Source organism: Tamandua tetradactyla, chromosome 14 (genome assembly GCF_023851605.1).
Source record: "Tamandua tetradactyla isolate mTamTet1 chromosome 14, mTamTet1.pri, whole genome shotgun sequence".
In the NCBI taxonomy this organism is placed as follows: Eukaryota; Metazoa; Chordata; class Mammalia; order Pilosa; family Myrmecophagidae; genus Tamandua; species Tamandua tetradactyla.
Window position 1 is genome coordinate 711,564 of NC_135340.1, and position 22,540 is coordinate 734,103.

General features: G+C 43.5%; 1 protein-coding gene across 9 annotated transcripts in view; it reads right to left on the minus strand.

Annotated features, from left to right (window-relative positions):
• The window catches only part of FRMD6 (FERM domain containing 6), a 254,619-nt gene that overhangs the window by 20,534 nt on the left and 211,545 nt on the right, over nucleotides 1–22,540 (minus strand). For 5 of the 9 annotated variants that reach the window (XM_077126768.1, XM_077126767.1, XM_077126769.1 and 2 more), the window contains 7 exons: nucleotides 19,282–19,520; nucleotides 15,462–15,552; nucleotides 10,338–10,441; nucleotides 9,277–9,353; nucleotides 6,519–6,705; nucleotides 3,351–3,506; nucleotides 162–227 (listed from right to left, as the gene is read on the minus strand). In XM_077126768.1, coding sequence (XP_076982883.1) covers nucleotides 162–227; nucleotides 3,351–3,506; nucleotides 6,519–6,705; nucleotides 9,277–9,353; nucleotides 10,338–10,441; nucleotides 15,462–15,552; nucleotides 19,282–19,380 — 780 coding nt within the window. In that variant the 5' untranslated portion in view covers nucleotides 19,381–19,520. The other 4 variants (XM_077126770.1, XM_077126773.1, XM_077126772.1 and 1 more) reach the window with 4 other exon arrangements.

Consider the following 22,540-nt stretch of genomic DNA (forward strand, 5'->3'; position numbering starts at 1 on the left):
CGGTGAGACACAGGTGTGCCGGGACCACCAGTGAGACACAGGTGTGCCAGGACCACCAGTGAGACACAGGTGTGCCGGGACCATCAGTGAGACACAGGTGTGCCGGGACCGTCAGTGAGACACAGTCTGTACCATTAGACGCTTATTTTCCATTGACCCACCTGAAAAATCTGTATTCCCCGCATAGTCAATCCTAGGGTCAGAGAAGCTTCAATTTCCCTTTTATCCTGTAGGAAAAAAATGATACAAAAAAGCATATTTTTCTTCCACAATTCAATGCCAAAGAAACAGAAATTTCAGGATTAGAAAGTGTCTTACTTAAAGTAACTTTGTTCACACCTTCTCTTATCCCTAGTTTTCTACAAGATCTAAGAAAGTCATGCACATATATTAAATCAATAGTTACTATAATTATTAAACATACTTTGAAAATTCCTCATATTTCATGTTAATATTTTTACAATACTATACATACTACATATTTCACAACATTCTAAATACTTGCTATTAAGAATTCCAGTAAACAACACTAAAAAAATTGTACTGCTCTTGCATCATTTGATTTCTTTTCCCTCTATCGAATACATTATCTTATCTCAGAAATTAGAATCTTGAATGCCATGGTTATATTTCGAAATAAACTAGACTTTACATGCTTAAAGTTAGGCAAATCTCCCAGCTCTGAAGCCAAAATTAGAGGCAAATGAATAAACACCGAATGCTTTCTTATGAGGATGGAATAAGGTTGTAAAAACCTTTATATTTACTTGGCATGGAGAGTGAGTTATTTTTAAGACGTTCCATTATCACTTGCCAATATGATATACATTCTAAAAGTTAAATCACAAACTAAAAAATAGACAACAGAGTGCACCAGGAAAAAAATTATAAATATATGCTGAAATTTGACATGTCTTTTCAAATTACCCATCTTTAGTAAGTATATATACAGATATGAAGTTCAGAAGAAAAGATAAATAAAATTACTTAGCAACTAAACATTTTTCATTGTAAGATTTTTCAATAAAATAATAAATGAATATGTACAGATCTTTTTTACATTTAGTGCCAGTTTTCCCATGGACATGGGAAGAAATGATTTCAGAGAATGCACTCTTACTTGGAATAGTAAAGAGAAAACATAGCCTACTTTCACTATTTGGGCTGGTTTCTCCAACTAATATATTTTTATATCAAGAAAAGCATATATGGTATAGGTTTAATAGGAGAAACCAATCTATCACCATATGAGTTTGGGCCGATTTCCCATTCAGGACAGCTCTGACTGCTTCCTGAAATAAGACTGGGCTCATAAAAATGCTGGTTGTGCATTTCCTGGGGCTGGGGGTGGGGCTCAGAGCGCACTCTGTTTTTCAGAATGTTTCTGTCTTCCATGTTCTTTCCATTTGAGAAGCAAACCCTAAATGAAGCAGTTTTCAAGACTGCCACCTGATTTCTTCAAAGAAAGAAAACCTTGTCCATGAGGTAACAATACCTATCTCCCCACTTCATTCAGTTTCATTTTAATTGCTTTAAACAGATGAGTCATTTTCTATGCTATTGAGAAGTAAAACCAGCAAACTGGAAGAATCAACTTTTGTACAAAAGATGCATTGGAGACAACTACTTCTCTAAAGGGTTCTCAATAGGATTCTTTAAAATAGCACGTTTCTCTAGCAAATAAGGCAAGAAGTAATTAATATTTACTGAGCACTTAGTAATATGCCAGGTATCGAGCCTTCTTATTTCAGATCATTCTGTCACTGAATCCTCCCAATCCTGTGATGTAACATTCCCACTTAATAGACAGCCCAGCATTGCCTAGGATCCCGGCTATAATGGGTGATTGCATTTCTCACTGATATTTAAAAGCCATGCTCTTTCCAGTACAGCATTCATAAACCTTAATATATTTAAAACAGAAACTGATTGTCAAATATGCATTTATCTGCATTTTCTCAAAATATGCACAGAGCATATACTGGAGTATATTATGGAACGATGAACAAAACCTCTTAAGACAAATAAAATCGGTCCTTTTGGAATTTATCCCAAGAGATCTTAAAGGACTCAACTACATTTTTAAGGATGAAAAGGCATGAGCAACACATCCTTTGAGCATGGAAGAGAGAGAGAAACCATTCTTAGGTCCTTTATTATGTTCTCTGAACTGGGTAGGCAGTTACAGCAACTCTACCACAGGCTCCATATCTAGTTATACTAACTTTCCCACAGGCGCCGCAGTCTGGCGATACTAACCCCAGGCTCCGTTGTTGAGCGATACTACGCTTACCCCAAGGGAGCGGTGGACACGAGCGAGGCATCACAATGCCGATGGTGGTGACGCAGCAACACACTGTGCTGCTGGGCACCACTTTACCCATTTTTCCATCCACTAGCTCCTTTAGTCTCCAACAATCCTAAGAGTGCCGGCATGTCACTGCCCTCATTTAACGACAGGGAAACTGAGGCACGTAAGTACGTTGCCCAGGGTCCCACAGCCAGAGGTGAAGCGGGATGAAGCCCGGCAGTGGAGGCTCTGCACCCCTTCTTCCCAAATGGTGCACAGGCACAACCTGGTCCTAAATGGGAATTCGTTCCCGCCAGGGACGCAGCGCTGGTGGGTGGGGCGGGAGAGAAGAGGGAAGCGAAGATGGAAAATGGAATCGGAGGGGTTCTCTGCAGGGCCCAGCCCATGTTTTCCGGGTGTGTGACCTCCAGCCAGGACGGGTGATGAGGCCCGACGACAGAGGTGCCCAGAGGGCAGCAAAGCATGAGGGTGGGGGCAGCCGTGCGTGTGGAGGGCTTGGTGCACAGGCTTTGCTGCCAGGCGTATGACGTGAAGCCTGGTTTTGCGGTCTCCGGAGAATCATTCACCTTCCTCAGCCTCACTCTCCCGGTCTGTGCAGGGAGATCAGAGTTTCTATCTGACCGAGCAGTGAGGATTTAGAAATACAGTGCGTCAATAAACATGGTACTCCCCAAACAAGAGCACGTGCTGACTTCTTGTTCTTAAGCGACTCCACGCAGGTATAGTGTTACTACAAAAACCGCTTATTAGAGAAGCTTTAGATGTTACTCCCCAGAGGAGAAAAGCAGAGTTTGGGGGCAGGGAGGAGTATCTACTCCATACTCGCTGGGAAGCCAGGGTCCCCGGGTGAGACCAGGTGCTGCCTCGTGGTGGGAACCAATAACCCAGCTGCTTCCAGGCCGAGGCAAGGCACTGCTGCCTCCAAGCCTGCCGAGGACAGTCAACAGCAACGCCAGGGAAGCGCTTCTAGAGCTTGTTAAAAAGCTCCTGCTGGGAAGGTATGTTTTCCCCAGGTGCCGCGGCAGGGCGAGCTGCCTACCTTGTACAGTCTGTAGCAGTGGACGGCGACATCGTCCAGCCCCACGGCCTCTCTGATGTACTTGAGGTGCGCCTCGGACGCGGTCAGTGCAAACTGATCCTTGTGCATGTTTGGGACGTGCTTCAGGATGTAGTCCCTCCCCCTCCTGGAGACCACCTGTGGAACACACACGGGGGTGCAGTGACCACTGCTGGAGGGGGGAGCTCACCTGCAACACGACGAAAGACAGGGAAAGAGAACCCCAAAGAGTCCTCAAAAGAGCTGGTTACTTTCCATTAGAAAATTCCCGCTATTATTCTGTTTTCACCTGTTAGGTTATTCGGCTGAATCTGGTAATGCTAGAAGGCACAAAGTCAATTTAGGTGTAGTGCTGCATTTCTAAGAAGAAACCACAAGAAATGGGAAAAATATGTTATCTTGGCTTTAAATAGCCAAGGTAAAAAACCCACACTCACTTGCGTAACTGTGTGCACACTCATCGCTTCTATCTGAAAAATTATTGATATCACGAACTATAGCTACTGTCAGAACATCTTCAGGTCTAGCGCCACTGAAGTCTTCTAAGATTACAGCCACAAGGCGGGAGGCTCGAAATACCAATCCAGAGAAGGCCGGGCTGGGAGGAAGTTTCTACAATATTTTTAGTTCTTGCATGAGAAACTGATATGAATGCTCTACTTCAGTACTTCTGAGAAAACAATTTCATGCAAGCACTCATCGAGATTCCCTGCGGCTCAGATTTCTACTGATCTGAGAAGATTTAGTATGCAGGTGGTACAGGCTAAAAAAGTGTTGATTACTAAAGTCCTTGCTAATTTCATGAGGATTATGAACATGGAAAGAATCATATACACACTGAACAAAAAAGGAGAGCCTAAAATGATGAGAAAGAAAATACTAGAGAATTTAAAAATTTAAAATACATCACTAAGGATATTAAATTTTATATTTTCCTATAGAATATTTTATACATAATTAAACATGATGAATTACTGACTAATTGTCAAATTTGGCTGAAAATAAGTTGCAGATTTTTCTCTACGGAGTTCTTTTACTTGGAGATTATCTAATCTGTACCTATCAACGTTTTTCAGGTCAAAGAACAAAAAACCACATTTGTAAGGCTGTGAAGTCAATGACGCTGGCCCTGCAGGAGCGGAGGTCAGGCCTGGGGACGCTGGCTGCCACTGCACTCCGGCCGGGGGATCTGCCCCCGACCGCGCCGCGGGCGACCTGGCAGCCGGGGCGCAGCAGTCAGGTGAGTTCTGGAAAGGCTCGACCCCTTGGCTGTGTTCTCCCTAGTCGGCCTATAAGTCAGTCGACAGTATCTTTCTGAGCACCCTGGCGGGGGTCCTGAAGAGGTAGGAAGGGGAAAGCGAGGCCTGTCCTTGAGTAGCTTAGGGGGGCAGGTCACAGCAGAGCAGCTGCGAGTGGGTGTCGAACCCCAGGACTGCTCTGCGCAGGACGGGAGACCCGAGGGCGTGCGCCAGGCGGGCCACAGCGGGCAGCACCCAAGCTGAATGCCGAGGGGGAGCCGGCGCCGGGCGCGTGCAAAGGTGAAGGGCTTCGGGGAAAGAAAGGTCCAGGACGGCAAAGCGCCAAGGGAGGTGTGAGCCACAAACTAATGGGGGCCACTCGCTGCTAGAAATTCAAGGGGCAGGACCATGAGAAAAAGAGAGTCTGGGGGGGCCACACCTGAGCCTCCAGGCGCCCCACACAGAGGAGGGTTTAAAGCAGAAGAGAAGGACGGGGCGAAGGTAGAGGCAGGGGCTGCTGCGCGCGGGGCAGAGGCGAAGCAGGGGCTGCTATGCACTGGGGCAGGAGGCGGAGGCAGGGGCTAATATGTGCGGGGCAGAGGCGGAGGCAGGGGCTGCTGCTCACGGGGCGGGAGGCGCAGGCCGCGCGCGGATGCAGCCACACCATTAACCCAACGCAATTTTACTTTTGAAGCTGGGCCACGGGCGGTGAGAGAGAAACGTCCGCCTCTCCCGTTTCCGGGAGGCTGGGTGGTGGTGCCTCTCGCTGAGCCTGGAAACGCACAGGTAGGGCTAGGAGCAAAGCGGGAAGAAGATGAATTTCATTGGGGACGTCACGCGCCTGAGGTGATGGTGCGCGCCAGCCAGCTGTCCCAGGGACATGCGGAGACAGTGCTGGAAGCTGCCAGGAGCAGGCGGTCGGGAAAAGCATTAATTTGGATGCAATATCCCAGAGCTGAATGGTTAAGTGTCAGATGGAGCAGAGACATTCAGGAAAAGAAGTGACAAATGTCCGTTGGATTTGGTGCTCCCAAGCGCACTGACGACTTCCGGGAGTGCATCCCGGCGAGCAGTAGGGAGAAGGCAGATGGAGGCAGGTGAGGAAATCTCTGCGGGAAGCAGAATGAAAAGCGCACCACTTCCTTGAGGTGTTGCTGAGAAGGGACCAAGAGCCGCAGCGCCTTCTTTCCCCCAACCTCCCTCCCTTCCCTCCTAAGGAAAAGTGGGTGCAAACTGAACGGATGACATTTCGTATGTTCTGACTGAAGACGAGTCAGTTTGAGGGAAAGGTTGAAGAGGGAGAAGAAAATGCAGCAGAAAGCAGGAGGAATCAGGAAGGTCAGGACACGGAAAGGCAGGTGCCCTTGTCCGAGGCTCAGGTGAGGTGGTGAGCACGTGCCCAGCCAGGCTGGGTGTCTGCGGAAAGACCATCCACAGCCAATGCCCTAGTGTGGTTCTGAAGGAAGGGGGCGGCTCCGCTCGGGGGGAGGGGGCAGTCAGGAAAAGGGCTCTCTCTTAGGTTTGTTTTCTCAGCACAGGAAAAGCACACATGAGCTCACCTTTCGGAGTTATGTTTCTTCTCCCTTTGAGGGGGAAATGGCGTATCCAACAGTGGTAGATACGAAGGTCAAGCTCATGTACGTGCCAAAAGAAGGCTGACAAATGCCAAATTCCGTCATATTTAGGACAGAGCGTAACCTTCCCCATTTACTATAAGCCAACCAAACACAACAAGACATTGGGGACACCGGGCTCTCAAGAGTTAAATTTGTATTTGGGCATCCGCGAAAGGTTTTACTGGCCACAAAACGTCTGGATTCCCATTTCTTGAAGCAGCATGGGTAGCAAGTGGCACAATAAACTAGAAATGTGCTAGGAAAAACAAACTGCAGAATCTGAAAACAGCGCCTACCCAAGATGGAAAGTAAGCCTCTGGCTCAAAGTATTTTCCGTAGTGCTTGTTCCTTTTGAAGTTCCCCAGGTCAGCCTGCAGGGCACAGGCGGCCAGCACGAAGTACGCTTCCTCGCGGAGCACACACTGAGAATGAAGCACTTGCTTCCTCAGGTGCCAGTAATAGTAGTATCTCGCTGCTCTGTCACTGGGAAAATAAAAGAAGAGAACTCACATTCAGATGGAACAGCGAGCGGCATGCAGAGTCCCCGAATCCTGCCCTCTGCGAACAGAAGCCCCTGCTTCGGCCCCTCGGCTCACACCCGAGCCGCAGCCCTGAGGCCACAGGCGGTCAGAAGTCCAAACACCCAGACTGCAAAACCACCATCTCCCAAGGCTCATACTACTTGAATTGCACACAGGAGAAAGGCCTGAACCACTCCATTCCAAATGTAAGTGCTTCATTTACCCAGCACTAGAAGCGCAGGCGCTGGCTGCACTGAAATAGCTCCGCTACAAGGCTGCTGCACACAGGCGTAAATAAGCACAAATCAGAGGGTCAGTCCTGGCTCTGATATTTTGTTATTTTTTGTTTTGCTTAGTTTTTTCAGCTGAGCACTATACAAACACTAGGCCCTTTGAAAAATGTTTGTTTATATGTGCTTCTAGAAAATATGTGCTTAGCTAGAAACATTGTTTTTATATAGAACGAATGAACTGACAATGAATGAACTGAAAGTTTTCTTCAAATCTCTGTTTTTAAAGTGGATGTTATTGTTATGGGCATGCCTTTAGGCACACGCCGTGTCCATCACAACACCCCCCCTACAGCACACTCACTGTGACCCACCGGGGTCACAAACAGACACAGCTACCCCTTCGGCATCACAACTTCCCCAGTGTGGTCTGACAGATGGCAGGTCGGCCTAAGAGTTTAGGTGGGGATCTGCAGTAGCTGCAGATGACACATGAAGAAACCCACGAAGCCGTGGCGGCAGCTACCCCAACACTGCAGGGCACCTGTGTAAACCACGACACCCCTGTCTCTGGCGGGCAGAAAACACAACACTCTTTTGGGTATAGAACTGCTATAAAAAAGTCATTCCGGTGGACTCTGGCAGATACAAGAAAAGGCTGTCTCATGTGATTCCCTAGAGAAAATGAATGTGAAGGATGGACCCCTATGAATTTTCAGACCAGCCTTTGCTAAATCTATAAGATTGCGCCTACAGAATGTAAAAGTAGCAGGAGGGCAGTATCTGCCAATCAAGAGCGGCGAGGGAGCATCCTGACACTCTGAAAAAAGACTCTACACAACTTTTCAGACACTGGGGGTGCTGGGCCTCGAGCCCACGCGATGCGGCTGTCAGTCCCCAATATATTAAGATGTGTTGACTGTGAAAAAAAATCCAAAGTTGAAAATAAGTAAGTAAAACACAGAAAAATTCTCAAGGAACCAGGACACTTTTGTATTAAAAAATGCAAGGAAAAAAATATATACATAGTTTGTGTGTGTGTGTTATTTTAATGAGCTGATTTGTCTCCCTATTATTTTAGGTTGAGTGTTTACCTAAGTTCATAGCTCATTAACTGACGATTAACACATGGCTTATATTTTAACCAAAACGATGTTTAAGCATGAGAGGCTTAAAATAAAGAATTTATGTAATTGTTTCCCCTGGGGTTAGAATACTTCTCAGAGCACTTCTTTTTATAATGAACAGTGTCATCTCTAGGGAAAACAGCAGACGTACAGGGATAAATTAAACACATATTAGCCCCAGGGGGTTAATTAGTGGCTAAATAATATATTTTCCTACTTTCCAATGCATTCCACACTTATTAGATAGACTGGGAGGGAAATTTATATAAACAGACTAACTGATGAAGTTTCTCAGTTAAAAAAATTTACTGAATAATTTTTACTTTTTAATTGTCTCTGGCAATGATAAAAAATATCAAGAGCTAATTTAATCGTAACTTATGGTATAATGTATCTCTTTCTCTTTTTTACCTGGAGTTTCTCAAAGTTTAAAAATAAACACAGAATTCATATTTCTAGTATTTTTGATCAGCCAATAAAAATCACCTCGGAAAGTTTTTCCAGCCCTGAACCCTCCCATACAAATGATCAAATGTGAATTCTAAATGTGTATCATGAATACATTACTGCTCACGCACCCACCTCAGAGTAAGAATCACCTGCCACTGTCGAACCACATCAGGGACTCTCAGGGGACAGCTCCACTAGCTTCATGTCAGCTTTACAGCTCATGCCAAGGACAGACCCCAAACGGGAAGCCAAAACCAGGCCATGCAAATAGCTGTACAAACAGCACGCACATCACAGGAGAACGCCCCTGCCCTGGCCTCACGCCCACCACAGAAGAGAAGACGATCCTCCGATCAGCCTCTCCAAAGCCTAGTTCCTCTTGAAGTAAGTACCTCTTGGTGACTGATTTGTCATTGAAAGAGTATAGAAAATGTGAGCGGGTGACACTGCAACATTTTCATCGACAGTCTAACATCATCATTCATTCACTTATTCATTCAATCGACAAATATTTATTGAATGCCTAGTGTACCTCTGTTTCAGGGACTGAGGCTGTATCAGTGTGCAAAAATACTTTTTTTCTAAATCTCTGCTCTTATATATTATATAAGGATATGCAACTTATATTCTAGCAGTTGGAAACAATAACTATAAGTAATTTATTGGATATGTTTCAAGAAGGTAAGTGCTATGGGAGAAAAGGTTTCTATTTTCCCTTCCTCATACCTGATCAACCTGCCGTTTTCCACGTAATACTGGACCCGGAAGTGGATGATCATGGGAGGTCCAAACTGGTCAATACCCTAGAACAAAGACATACAAATCAGGCTGCTTTTAGTTACTTCAAAAATGTGTTTCAAAAGCCACCAAAATGCCATTATTTGTAAAATACTGTTTAAACACTGAAAAGTTATCCACTTCTAATCAGCACAGTCCCACAGCAGACACTTGCCCATTATGGATAGCAGGTTCCTAAAACACAGGAAGCCATGAAGCAAACGGGGCATCGTTCCTACCTGACACTGTAATGCCAACGACAACATAAGGAAAGGTAAAAATAAGTGCCAGGGGAAATTTCTAGCTGAGCGCCAGCTCCTCTGTGCTGTGTTCCCTGCGGTGACCATTTGTTCCTTCTGACAAACCTTCTCTTGTTCCTCTGACATTCCACATACCAGATTCTAATATGCTGTTTGTTTATTCAGTCATTCATGTTCCTTACTCTGTAGTTAGCTTTGAAGTCGCTTTCTAGCTTTATTCCAGGAATTCTTAAATACGAATTGGAGGATGCAGAGTGAGACACTAGTTTTATTTCCCTATTTACTTGGGTGTTTCTGGAAAAATTAAGTAAATTCCCCAAGAATACTCCCCTAAATATAAATGGAATTGATGTTTACTTAATGAAAGTACCAATGCAATAAAGTACTAGATGCAAGCACAGTAAAAGTAGATTAAAAAATTAGTAATAACTTCTAAACACTAATTTTGACAAATGACACAGCCACAGCAAAGGAACAAATACTTTTTCCAGTCACCTTCACTTTTCACTTTAGAGTGTTATCCCAAGATTACTAAATGTATTATCCAACATTATTTTAGCAGATATCTGAAATCTATTGTAAATGCTATTAGCTATTAAATACTTGATTAATTTGACATTTGAGAACTTATGATTCATTTCCTTTCCCATTCTTCATTGCATAAAGTAATTTTAAGACTTTTCTAATATATGGCAGGTAAATAGACATTTTTAAATATCAAAATAATTTTGCTCATAAATGTAATCTCACCCAAGTGACTTCGTATTGTCGTACCTTGCTGGCCTCTTTTTTCCATTCTTTTGGACAATATTTATATAGCTTTTGTGACAACTCCATATACACATGTTCATTATCTGTAAATAAAAAAAGCAGGCAACATGATAAGACAGAGTTTTAAAAGAAAAGAATATATGAAAAAACAGCCTCAAAACTTGTGAATGCTTTCTGAATTCACATACTACCAAGGAAATGCAGCAAGATACTAAAAGATAAGAAGCCCTGAGGGTTAGATGAGGTTCCTCAGGAATTACTTAGCTTTTGCAATGCAGAATACATTCTGTTTAAAAAACATACGTGTCTAATGTTTAGAAGATTGTTGTATTGCTTGTTTTTTCTTAGTTTCTGGGATCATTATAACTTATCGTTTAATTTCCAACACTGCAGACAATCCTTAAGTGAAAAACGTGCTTCTGTATACAGGTCACAGAAAACTGTTCATTGCTACAGAATAATGAAAAAGGGCAGAAACAACAACTAACTGCTACGTAAGAAAGACAGAAAGCACCATTTCTAGAAGCCCTACCCTACTGAAGATGAGGTCTTTCAAACCATTCCTTCTTTGTGTTCTCCACACCAGAACACAGCATGATAGAGGGATAAACCATTGACTGCACTGTCTTGGGATCCATCTTGTGGGAAGAGAAGACTCTTATGAAAAACAAGCACGAAGAATGCACTGAAATATTCCTTGAAGGAAATGATGTTCATAAGGTGAGTAGAAAACAAGAGACTGCTAAAACCCACATAAAAACAAGCTGGTAAAAATATTTTCAGATTTACTAAAGAGAAACTTTTTTAACAAGAGATATATTTCACAAGAGATAGTTTCAGCAATTGTACCTTACAAACTGTTCTAAATCTTTTTTTTTAAATGGTATTCCTTTTTCTTGAATTCCATAACCATTCCTAAGGGGACATCCTCTGTCCCCATGGAAAGATCTGCCTAAGAACATATGCACTCTAGAAGGGATGTCCATCCTCTGACCGCTCCTAGGAATGTGGTCACTCTAGAAGGGACGTCCTTCCTCTGACCGCTCCTAGGAATGTGGTCACTCTAGAAGGGACGTCCTTCCTCTGACCACTCCCAGGAACGTGGTCGCTCTAGAAGGGATGTCCATCCTCTGACCGCTCCTAGGAATGTGGTCACTCTAGAAGGGACGTCCTTCCTCTGACCGCTCCTAGGAATGTGGTCACTCTAGAAGGGATGTCCATCCTCTGACCGCTCCCAGGAACGTGCTCACTCTAGAAGGGACACCCATCCTCTGACTGCTCCCAGGAACGTGCTCACTCTAGAAGGGACATCCTTCCTCTGACCACTCCCAGGAACATGGTCGCTCTAGAAGGGACGTCCTTCCTCTGACCACTCCCAGGAACGTGGTCGCTCTAGAAGGGACGTCCATCCTCTGACCACTCCCAGGAACGTGGTCGCTCTAGAAGGGATGTCCATCCTCTGACCGCTCCTAGGAATGTGGTCACTCTAGAAGGGACGTCCATCCTCTGACTGCTCCCAGGAACGTGCTCACTCTAGAAGGGACATCCTTCCTCTGACCACTCCCAGGAACATGGTCGCTCTAGAAGGGACGTCCTTCCTCTGACCACTCCCAGGAACATGGTCGCTCTAGAAGGGAAGTCCATCCTCTGACCACTCCCAGGAACGTGGTCGCTCTAGAAGGGATGTCCATCCTCTGACCACTCCCAGGAACATGGTCGCTCTAGAAGGGACGTCCATCCTCTGACCACTCCCAGGAACGTGCTCACTCTAGAAGGGAAGTCCATCCTCTGACCACTCCCAGGAACGTGGTCACTCTAGAAGGGATGTCCATCCTCTGACCGCTCCTAGGAATGTGGTCACTCTAGAAGGGACGTCCATCCTCTGACTGCTCCCAGGAACGTGCTCACTCTAGAAGGGATGTCCATCCTCTGACTGCTCCCAGGAACATGGTCGCTCTAGAAGGGACATCCATCCTCTGACCACTCCCAGGAACGTGGTTACTCTAGAAGGGAAGTCCATCCTCTGACCACTCCCAGGAACGTGCTCACTCTAGAAGGGAAGTCCATCCTCTGACCGCTCCTAGGAATGTGGTCACTCTAGAAGGGACACCCATCCTCTGACCGCTCCCAGGAACATGGTCGCTCTAGAAGGGATGTCCATCCTCTGACCACTCCCAGGAACGTGCTCACTCTAGAAGGGACGTCCATCCTCTGACCACTCCCAGGAACGTGCTCACTCTAGAAGGGAAGTCCATCCTCTGACCACTCCCAGGAACGTGGTCGCTCTAGAAGGGATTTCCATCCTCTGACCGCTCCTAGGAATGTGGTCACTCTAGAAGGGACGTCCATCCTCTGACCGCTCCCAGGAACGTGCTCACTCTAGAAGGGACGTCCATCCTCTGACCACTCCCAGGAACGTGGTCGCTCTAGAAGGGATGTCCATCCTCTGACCGCTCCCAGGAACGTGCTCACTCTAGAAGGGACGTCCATCCTCTGACCGCTCCCAGGAACATGCTCACTCTAGAAGGGATGTCCTTCCTCTGACCACTCCCAGGAACGTGGTCGCTCTAGAAGGGACATCCTTCCTCTGACCACTCCCAGGAACGTGGTTACTCTAGAAGGGAAGTCCATCCTCTGACCACTCCCAGGAACATGGTCGCTCTAGAAGGGACGTCCTTCCTCTGACCACTCCCAGGAACGTGCTCACTCTAGAAGGGACGTCCATCCTCTGACCACTCCCAGGAACGTGGTTGCTCTAGAAGGGAAGTCCATCCTCTGACCACTCCCAGGAACGTGGTTGCTCTAGAAGGGATGTCCATCCTCTGACCACTCCCAGGAACATGCTCACTCTAGAAGGGATGTCCTTCCTCTGACCACTCCCAGGAACGTGGTTGCTCTAGAAGGGAAGTCCATCCTCTGACCACTCCCAGGAACGTGCTCACTCTAGAAGGGAAGTCCATCCTCTGACCACTCCCAGGAACGTGGTCGCTCTAGAAGGGAAGTCCATCCTCTGACCACTCCCAGGAACGTGGTCGCTCTAGAAGGGACGTCTATCCATTGACCACTCCAGAGATGACACACGTGACGATGCTGTCAATGCCTAACTGAATCCTGGGGTTTGAAGGAAAAAGTGACATAAGAGAACTGGAAGGGTAAAACTACTCTTTGGTTACAAATGGCATATTATGTCAACCAATTTAAATGAAAGGGATAAGGAGGAGGGCTCAGAGTAAAAAAAGGGAATCCTATTTAAATCCATTTATCGGGTCAACTAAAACTGTATCTCATCTCACATACTTCAGTGATTAATCATGCAATGGACAGGACCAGACAACCTTCCTGTTGACTCTGACCTGTAGTATGTCTGGGCTCTAGTCTGATGAGGCCACACAGAGAACAGAAGTGAGACTGCTCCGCACAACAGCACATGCATGCTTTTAAACTACCGTGTCCTTACCCCCCAACAGTCTGACCAGAACTTTATACTTTTAAGAACTCTCAAGCACACATCAATTGTGCAAAGTGAGTGGAGCAGTGATTTCAATTTGATGTATGAGAAAAGTGAAGTTGAGAGAAGTCGAGCGATGTGTCCAGAGTCACACAGCTGGTGAGTGGTCGAACCAGAATTAGAATCAGGTCACCTGATTCCTTCTCCAATATTCTCCTACCAGACTACAATGTCCCTTTTCAAAACAATACCTAAAAGCTCTTCCTTTGAAACCTGTGACACTGGTAAGCTGACTTTCTGAGACTGAGCTGTTGAACGAGGACCAGCAGGCGGCTGTAACTGCAGCAGGAATAACTTTGAGTATAGAATAGTAAAAATGAAAGCTACTTAGAATCTGCAGGGCATCTTTCTACTCCTAGACCCTTCCTTGAAAGAGTCACTGAGGGACGTACTGACACAGGATGGAGCTCAGCGTCTGTGTTTTTATTGCTGTAGAGGAAGAAACTACAGCGCACAGAGGTGACGGACAGGGCCCTGGTGTGTCTCCTGTTCCATGCTGTCCTGCGTCTCCTTAAAAAGGCAACAGGAAACAGTTCACCTCTCAGTTTTATCAGCTGATCAGAAAACACTTCCCAAGCATTTTATGGTACTGATAAGATTCTCAAAATTTCTCAAGCCTTTAAACTGAAACTAATTCCAGTAGTAGGGAACAATCCATATCCAGGTATAAAATATAATTAAATGGGGCAGGCCACCGTGGCTCAGCAGGCAGAGTTCTCACCTGCCAGGCCAAAGACCTGGGTTCGATTCCCTGTGTCTGCCCATGCAAAAAAAATGTATAATAATTTTATTAATTAATTAAATTCTATTTTATTAATTAATTAAATTAATTAATAATTAAATGTTTGAAAAGTCTTATTGATTAACTGAGTAAAGATATATAAAGGATTGGACAGCTAGAAGACTAAATTAATTAGAGGAATTTTTAAAATATAATTTGAAAGAAGAAAGCTTATAAGGAATGGCTACAGCTAAGTCCTATGAACTTAACTCTAACTGAAGTGTTAGGGGAAAGACAGCTTATATAGTGCCCTTCACTTGAAAATCTTTTCCACACAAGATATACAAAAGAAAGCGATCTCATATTTCTGGTCAGACTGTCTGTCAGAGGAGAGGAAAAACAAAAATAAGAGTAAATTAATACATTACTTTGTTATATGCTATTGTCAATAGCAAGAGAAACCAAAAAGAGAAAAGTCAGTTTTATTAAGTTTCAATTTCTTTTGTACATTGAAAATTATAAGACAAATCACAAAAACAACCAGCTCCAGCTGTTCTGTGAGTACAAAGAAGCAAAGTCCAAGCTTGCTTAGGCAAAACATGAAAAAGCAAATTCATAAAATGCAGATTCAGAAAAAGAAACCAATTTTTGAGTTCACGTATAATACACATCTGAGCTAAAATGCTGTAAAAAAAAAAAATTCACAGTAGCTGAGATTTAAAAATGAATACCAGACTAAAAATGGTGATCAGTTTATGGGTATTTCCACTATCACAATTTTATAAGAATAAGCCTCATTTTAGTTATGGCTATGAAATGCAATAACATCAGAGATATTTGGCTAACTTTACAAGAGGTGGAACTAGAGACTTACTCTGTATGACACTGAGTCCAAACAGGTGGCAGTCCTTTAGCCTGAGCAGGTCGCACACCTGGACCAGCAACTGATGACAGAGAATTTTAACCTGAAGGGAAAAAAGCACAACTTGAGGCAACAATTCAACTAAATCCTGAGAGATCCAAAATGAGGCAATTTAAAGCATCATAAATACATGTTGACAAAGACCAAACAAGTGTTGTTGGAAATCACTTTAATCTGTGGTTATGTTTCAGTAGTGATCAGAGCAGTACCAGTTTTAACAACATGGTAGTAAAGCTACCAGAGCACCCTTGCACAGGACTAACAAACCTCATGAGACTCGACAAAGCCTTGCCCTAAAACCAGAGCGCAGGAAAAATGAATTTTTCAGAAGGTAACAAGAATACTCTAATCAGATTATCAGAAGTATTAATTTGGCAAATAATCTTAATGAGGTCTAAACAAAATATTCACACTACACATGAAGTGAATGTGTAGCTTTTATCTATTTATTTTAAATCAATCACTTTTATTGTCTGATCTCTTTTTAATACTTAATCTTTTTTTGAGTCCTAGTACAATTCAAACATAATAAAACCATAATAATTTGGAACTCTGGGGAACAGTTATTGTGAATAAGTCACACTTTGAGTTGTAGAACAGGCTTTATAAGATAACAGTTCTAACACTTTCTCAAATGCTTGATGAAATGTTTTTTTCAGGCAGCAATTCTGTTGAGTCTGCCTTGTTGAATACAGAATTACCAAAGCTTATTAGAGTTGGGATTGACTTTAAGAGACCACCTAAGTCAATTTTTTCATTTTATAGAACTAGAAAACAAAATTCCCAAAGTTTTAAACCATGTAGCTGGTAGCAGCAAAGGTCACAAAACTCATTTGTGTGTTAAAATGTTTTTTTATATGTATATTAAGCATGTGCAACATGAGTTTATCATTTTAGCTATATTATTACATGTGGCTTTTTCCCTCTTATTTGTACTATTAACTTGCAAATCCTTTCTTCAATGCTAATGATACCAATTACAGTTCAATTATTACACATTTGAAATTAGCTAGCTCTAAATTAATGGCATTTTATTAGACCTTAATATGTAATTCAGGTCAGGAAAATAAAAACATGCCAAGATCCCTCAATAATAGAAAGGCAAACAATTCAGGCTGGTGATAATTCTAATACCAGTAAGAAAAAAAGGTTTACTGATCTTTTCCATATTCATTATTAAACAGCAAGCAACCCATATTATCTTATCCACTGGAAAAAGCAAAAGACACTTAAGGCCAAAGGAGCACCAAGGCAGCTGCTCGGAGGCACAGAAGTCGCAGGAGCAGGAGCGCTGGGCACAACGGGACGTGCAGCAGATGCAGGGCAGGCCGAGGATGGCCAGGAGCCTTTGCACTGCTCCAGGTGACTCCAGGTGACTCCCCCGACCTAAGCAAACCCTCCCACGAACGGACTAACCTATCAGTGCAAACTCACCCAACAGGCGACTCTTCAACAAGGCAGACTCAACAGAATGATGGCAAACTTCACACTTGGAAGACATTTGCCCCCTGAAAACCATCGTCTTTGGGTCGGACGGGCTTGACCGGCCTACTGGACAGTCCGATTCCTGCCCTATAGATTTCCTATGTTCAACTTTCCTTAAAACGACTCTGGATTTTGAGTTCCAGATTACCATAATTCCACTTTACCCATAAGCTTAAATAAACAGAATGATAAAGAAAAGGAGAAATATCAAATTGCATAAAACATTCTTAAGTTTAACTATATACTACAAATTTGAGACTTAAAATTTCGTGTCATCTAGGCACCTTTAATTCCTAGTTTGCATTTTAAAATGTAGGAGCCAAAGCAGAAAAGATAAAACCTGATGACAAGTTAACAGAAAAGTTCCAAACTACTGAAAATATATAACACGCTCCATTGTTAGGTTTGTGTGACTGTTGTTCAGATAACGCTGAGTGTGTCCTCCGGCACGCCGTGTGTTAGTAATCTCCCACAAGTTTACATCAAGTGTCCAGAGCCTACTGATGACTCTTTAACAATAGTCGAGTCCAGTGCTGTTGCTTAAAAAGTGTAATTAAATGACTCTGAAGTCTTACCTGCTGTGAAAACAAGCCTCAATTTTCTGTCTTAACGTGTATGACTCTTTATGGCTACGTTTTAGCTAATTGTGAAATTTTTCAATGTTCAGGAGAAACGGGAACTTAATGAGTGGTATTAAGAATAAAAGTTAAAGCATTATCTAAAAATATACTCTATAATGAACTTTTTGATAAAACAGCATTTGATCCTAAATGTCAATGTATGTTGTTGAGCAATAATGTTTCAAATCTGCTCCAGAAAACAAAAAGAAAATGCAAGAACTGTTCACTCTAGCGTTAGTGAAGAGATAGCAAATCTTGGTGACAGTTTGGGTCATTCATCAAAAACCTTGTGGCTCTTCTACCATCATTTTATTCCCCCAATATTTCAAATGTCCAAATTTAATATTTACTTTATGGTTAAAATAATTTACCACAGCCCTTATTACTGCAACTCATGGAAAATTCAGAATAACCCAAGGCTTAAGTGCCCTTCAAAGCACTAAATCCACCCCACAGCAGAAAGGTGTCAACTACACTTGACAGGGAAAAAATTCTAAATTTTGTTTAAAAAAAATGCTTAGAAATGATGGAAAAAATTAGACCATCAGTGAATTAGTTTTGCTACAGTTACTTTGTTACACCATAACTCTACAAACATCAACGGCCATTTTCTGACCCCAGGGATAATGTCTGGTAGGAGATGATGGTCCCCGGCCACCCTGGGCTGCTGTCCAGCAGCGCCGCGGCCCCTGCATTCCTCACCAGCCCTGCTGTGGTCCAACCACCCGCTCGGAGGCGCAGGGACTGCAGAGGCGTCTCAGCGCTCTGGAGTAACGCCTCCCAGGTCCACACGGACAGGGGAACTGGGCAAGTGGCGTCTACAAGCGAAACAGTGCATTTATGTAATGGAAGAACACAGAACCACGGAAAAGAAAGAATTAGTTACATGCAATGCCATAAATGAGTCTCATAGACCAAAGGCGAGTCAAGATGCTAGACCCAAAAGAGAGCACACCACCTAACTCCACTGGGATGGAGCCCTACAACAAACAAAACTAGTCCGGGCAACAGAGATGAGACAAGTGAGGGTCCTGCGGCAGGAGTCACTGAGGGGGAGGAGAGCGAGCGGCCCCCTGGGGCGGGAACCTTCTGGATCTTACTTTAGCTGGATGATGGCTACACGAGTATAAACACTTGTAAAAATTCATTACGCTCTTAAGATTCCTATACTTTGCTATCTGTAAATTATAACTCAATTTTAAAAATAAAAAAACCCCAGTATATTGTTTATGAACCCTAAGGAAGCCCTCAGTGCCCAGACGCACTAATCTTTCAAACTGGCTAGACTGAGGCTACAATTAAAGCAACAATCAAGATGTATATTATAACGCTGGCAATTAATACTGTTTCTTCTGACAACTCAAAAGCATTAAAAAGCAAATTCATATATTTTCATAAAAATTATATTTCAGTAAAAGGCTTAAATATAGCAAAGTTTTGTTTCTCTATAAAATAGCCACAAAAATTCTCTACTTTTACCTTAGGCAAGAGCATGCTGACGGCAGCTGTACTTACGGCGTAATTCTAAGTTTAAACCTGGACGGTCTACGCCAAAACCTCAGTTCTGCCAGGTGACTCGGCCTCGTTCTGTCATGACCTCACCCTTCATCAGAAAGCTGTGACCTAACGGTTAGTGCAAACGAGGAACCATTTCTGAGGGTGCTCACGTTTATGATGATGTTGAGGGACTCGTCGTTGGGAAGGAAGATGCACACGCTGCGTCGGTCCTGCATGGCTCGGTTGTTGTGGAAGCTCAGTCTGCTCATCGTGGCCGGGCTGTCCGGCGGTCAGGGCCGTCCCGGGCCTCGGCAATCCCCAGGTCCCGCGCGCTGCACAGCGGAGCTCTCCTCCTCATCACAGGCCCACGGCAGAAGCGCGGTGCAGCTGGGCTACGCTGGCTTCATGGCTGCAGAGAAGCCCCAAAGGGACCACGAATGAAGGCGGTGAGAACGGTGAGGGAGGGATGCAGGGAGACGCACAGCACATGCAGGGAGACACACAGCACAACCGTGCCTGTGCGACCTGCCACCAGGCACACATGGCCCACCCAAAGCGAGGGCTGCCTACTTTAATGCATGAGAACTCACCGAAATTTATACAGTATTTTGCACATAATCAAGTGTTTTAAAACTTTTCACTCAGTTATGAATTCAACATAGAGGTGAGGACGAGCTCGCACAGTGAAGGCTGCACCTCCAGGGCTCAGAGATAGAAATCCCACCTCTGAGCGGTTTCCAGGCTCTGGCCGGAAACAAGGAAGGCTCTGGAGTAAACCAGCCAAGTGACAGCAGCAGTAACAATGTCATCTCTCCTTTTTTTCTCCCATTATCATCAAACCCAAGTCAACGCCCGCAGCTGCTAACATCACACTCACTCCTGAACCACTGCTGTCGTGGCATGTCCCCCACACGGCGACACGAGCAGCGAGTGCCCCTGGGTGTTTAAACAGCAGCCACCCTGGCTGATCTCTCTGGGACACAGAACGCGCCCAGTCAGCATTCGTTACTAGTCCTTCTTCCTTGGTTTTTAGGGTGCTTCTCTCTGTTCTCTAACCTGACAATACAATCTTAACCTCGCTGTTTATTATGACTCAACAACTAATACATGGAAAAAATAAGACGATATATCAAAACATGTTTAGATATTAACAACATGTTTAGATATAAAAGATTGTGGATTTTTGATACTTCTATAGCTAACCAGTTATTAAACATGTTAATTTTATTTTCAACTTCTCCCAGGTTTTCAACATACACAATTTTGTTTCCAATTTAATGAAAACTTTATCTCCACTTTTCAATAATCATGTCTCATTCACCGCATTTGGCAAGATCTTTCAGAATGATTTTTAAATTCCCGCCTTTTAATGAGTGTCTAGTTATTTCATATATTATTGCAAATATAACTCAATGCAACCAAGTCACGTTAAAGACTAGTCTCTCAAACCATTAGCAATTATTTATTTTGTTCCTAATTTACCTATATTTGTAGGATAGCAAAAGAAAATTTCCAGGAATATGTAATTATTTTACCAGGCAAAGAGTATAACCATGCATTCTTAATAAAAAAGCATTATCAGTGCTCACATAAATAAAAACATAATGACATAGAACCTTGGCCTATTTGCTTCTTAAGGTTAAATGTCACCTCTGACCAGCAGGAGGAGGGGCGAGAATGTGTCCTTAGATGTAACAATGAATAAATATAATCTAGTATTTTTTTTTTTAGTGCATAGTCCAGAAATCGCACACGGGTCTCCTGCACGGCAGGGGAGAATCCTACCACTGAAGCACCCGTGCACCCCAATCTATATATTTTTTAAAAGTATAAATAAAATACCATCCGAAAAGGAGCTACCCAGAGCTGGATAAAAATAAATGGTCATGTGATATGCCTTCCTCATTAGGAAGGTGACAGAAAGCCTACTCAGGATCACTCCGCTTCTGTAAAAAGGTAACGGCAACTGTTTCCCTTTGGATGGGCAGGACCCACCCCAAGGGCCACTCCTGTCAGGGCTGCGGCTTCTCCAGCAGGGACCGGTTAGCCCAAGTGCTCTCCCACCCCAGGCTCAGCCACCCAGCCACCACCTGCACATTTCAGGTCAACAGCTCCAAGTGCCACCTCAGGACCCGTGTCGGCTGCCTAAGAACCGCCCGGGAGCTTGTAACAAATGCAGACTCCTGAGTCACCCGCTCAGAGCCTTGAGGACAGGGCCAAGGAATCTTAATCTTTTGAAAAAGCTCCCCCGACATTTCTGATGCTCAGACACATCTGGAAAACACCACCTGAGTTAAGAGAAGACAACTGAGCTGCAGGCTGGCTACACCACCTCCTCATAGAATACTCTCGGAAAGCACACTGAAGCTACAGAATTGGGGCAGAGCCACATGTGCACATCCCATCATCACCACAAATGGAAATAAAAAGCCCCCAACATTTTCCAAGAGATAAATCCCTAAAACAGATCAAATTTGCTTAGAACATTCTCCTGCGAAATGTTACTGGGTGGTGCAGAAAAAATAAGTTTAGGGAGTATTGTGGCCTATATGTACCCTCTCTCAGAAATTTAGAAAGCATTAAAGGCTCTGAGAAGTCCTGCAGGAATCTTTTAAATTTGTTAACAGTATTTTCCAACTTACTTAAGCACAGAATAATTTTGTCATGGCATACCTACTAAGGTACTATAGAATAATATTCTTAGGCATACCATTTGAGAAATATTCTAAAATGATTTCCTTGTCAAATATATCTCAGGAAAAATATTTCCCTATGTAGTGATATGTTCCAAAATGTAGGCCTTCTTTTTGCTATATAGAATATTTTCAAGAAGATATTTAAGGCTCTTGTTAGATGCATCTTATTTAAATCCAAATCCTTAAACGATATTAATCCCAGTATAATTCTTCTTATTTAAATCTACATTTCAAATTGAGCTTGTCTTGTAATTTTCCATTTCCAATTACACTAATTAAAGTAGGATATTCCTACTGACCTACTTTCTAGAATTCAAAAAATAAACTAGAAAAAAATATCATTTGTGGTTTGGGATGTTTCCAGAGTTTCATTAAAATAATTTGGAAATTTCATTTGGGTTCAATTTTTATTTTATAGTTCAAATATTGCAGTACAAAAAAAGACTAAGAGAGGATTATTGAAACGAATTTAATAAAAGCAGAGTCTATACGAGGTAGTGCTGCCTCATCGCTGTTTTTCCTGCCTTGAGATTGCTAAACCAGAAAAGCCCTGAGAGAGAGACAGGATTAAGTTTTTACTTTACCCAGGACAGCATTACAGCTGGCTAAAAGGTTCCACTGAAATAACGAAACAACCATATCTCTAATACGATCCAATATAGGACTTAAGCTTAAATTGGATAGTCCTGGGGAAAAGAATTAGACTAAATTTATAGCAATGTGGAGTGCAGGA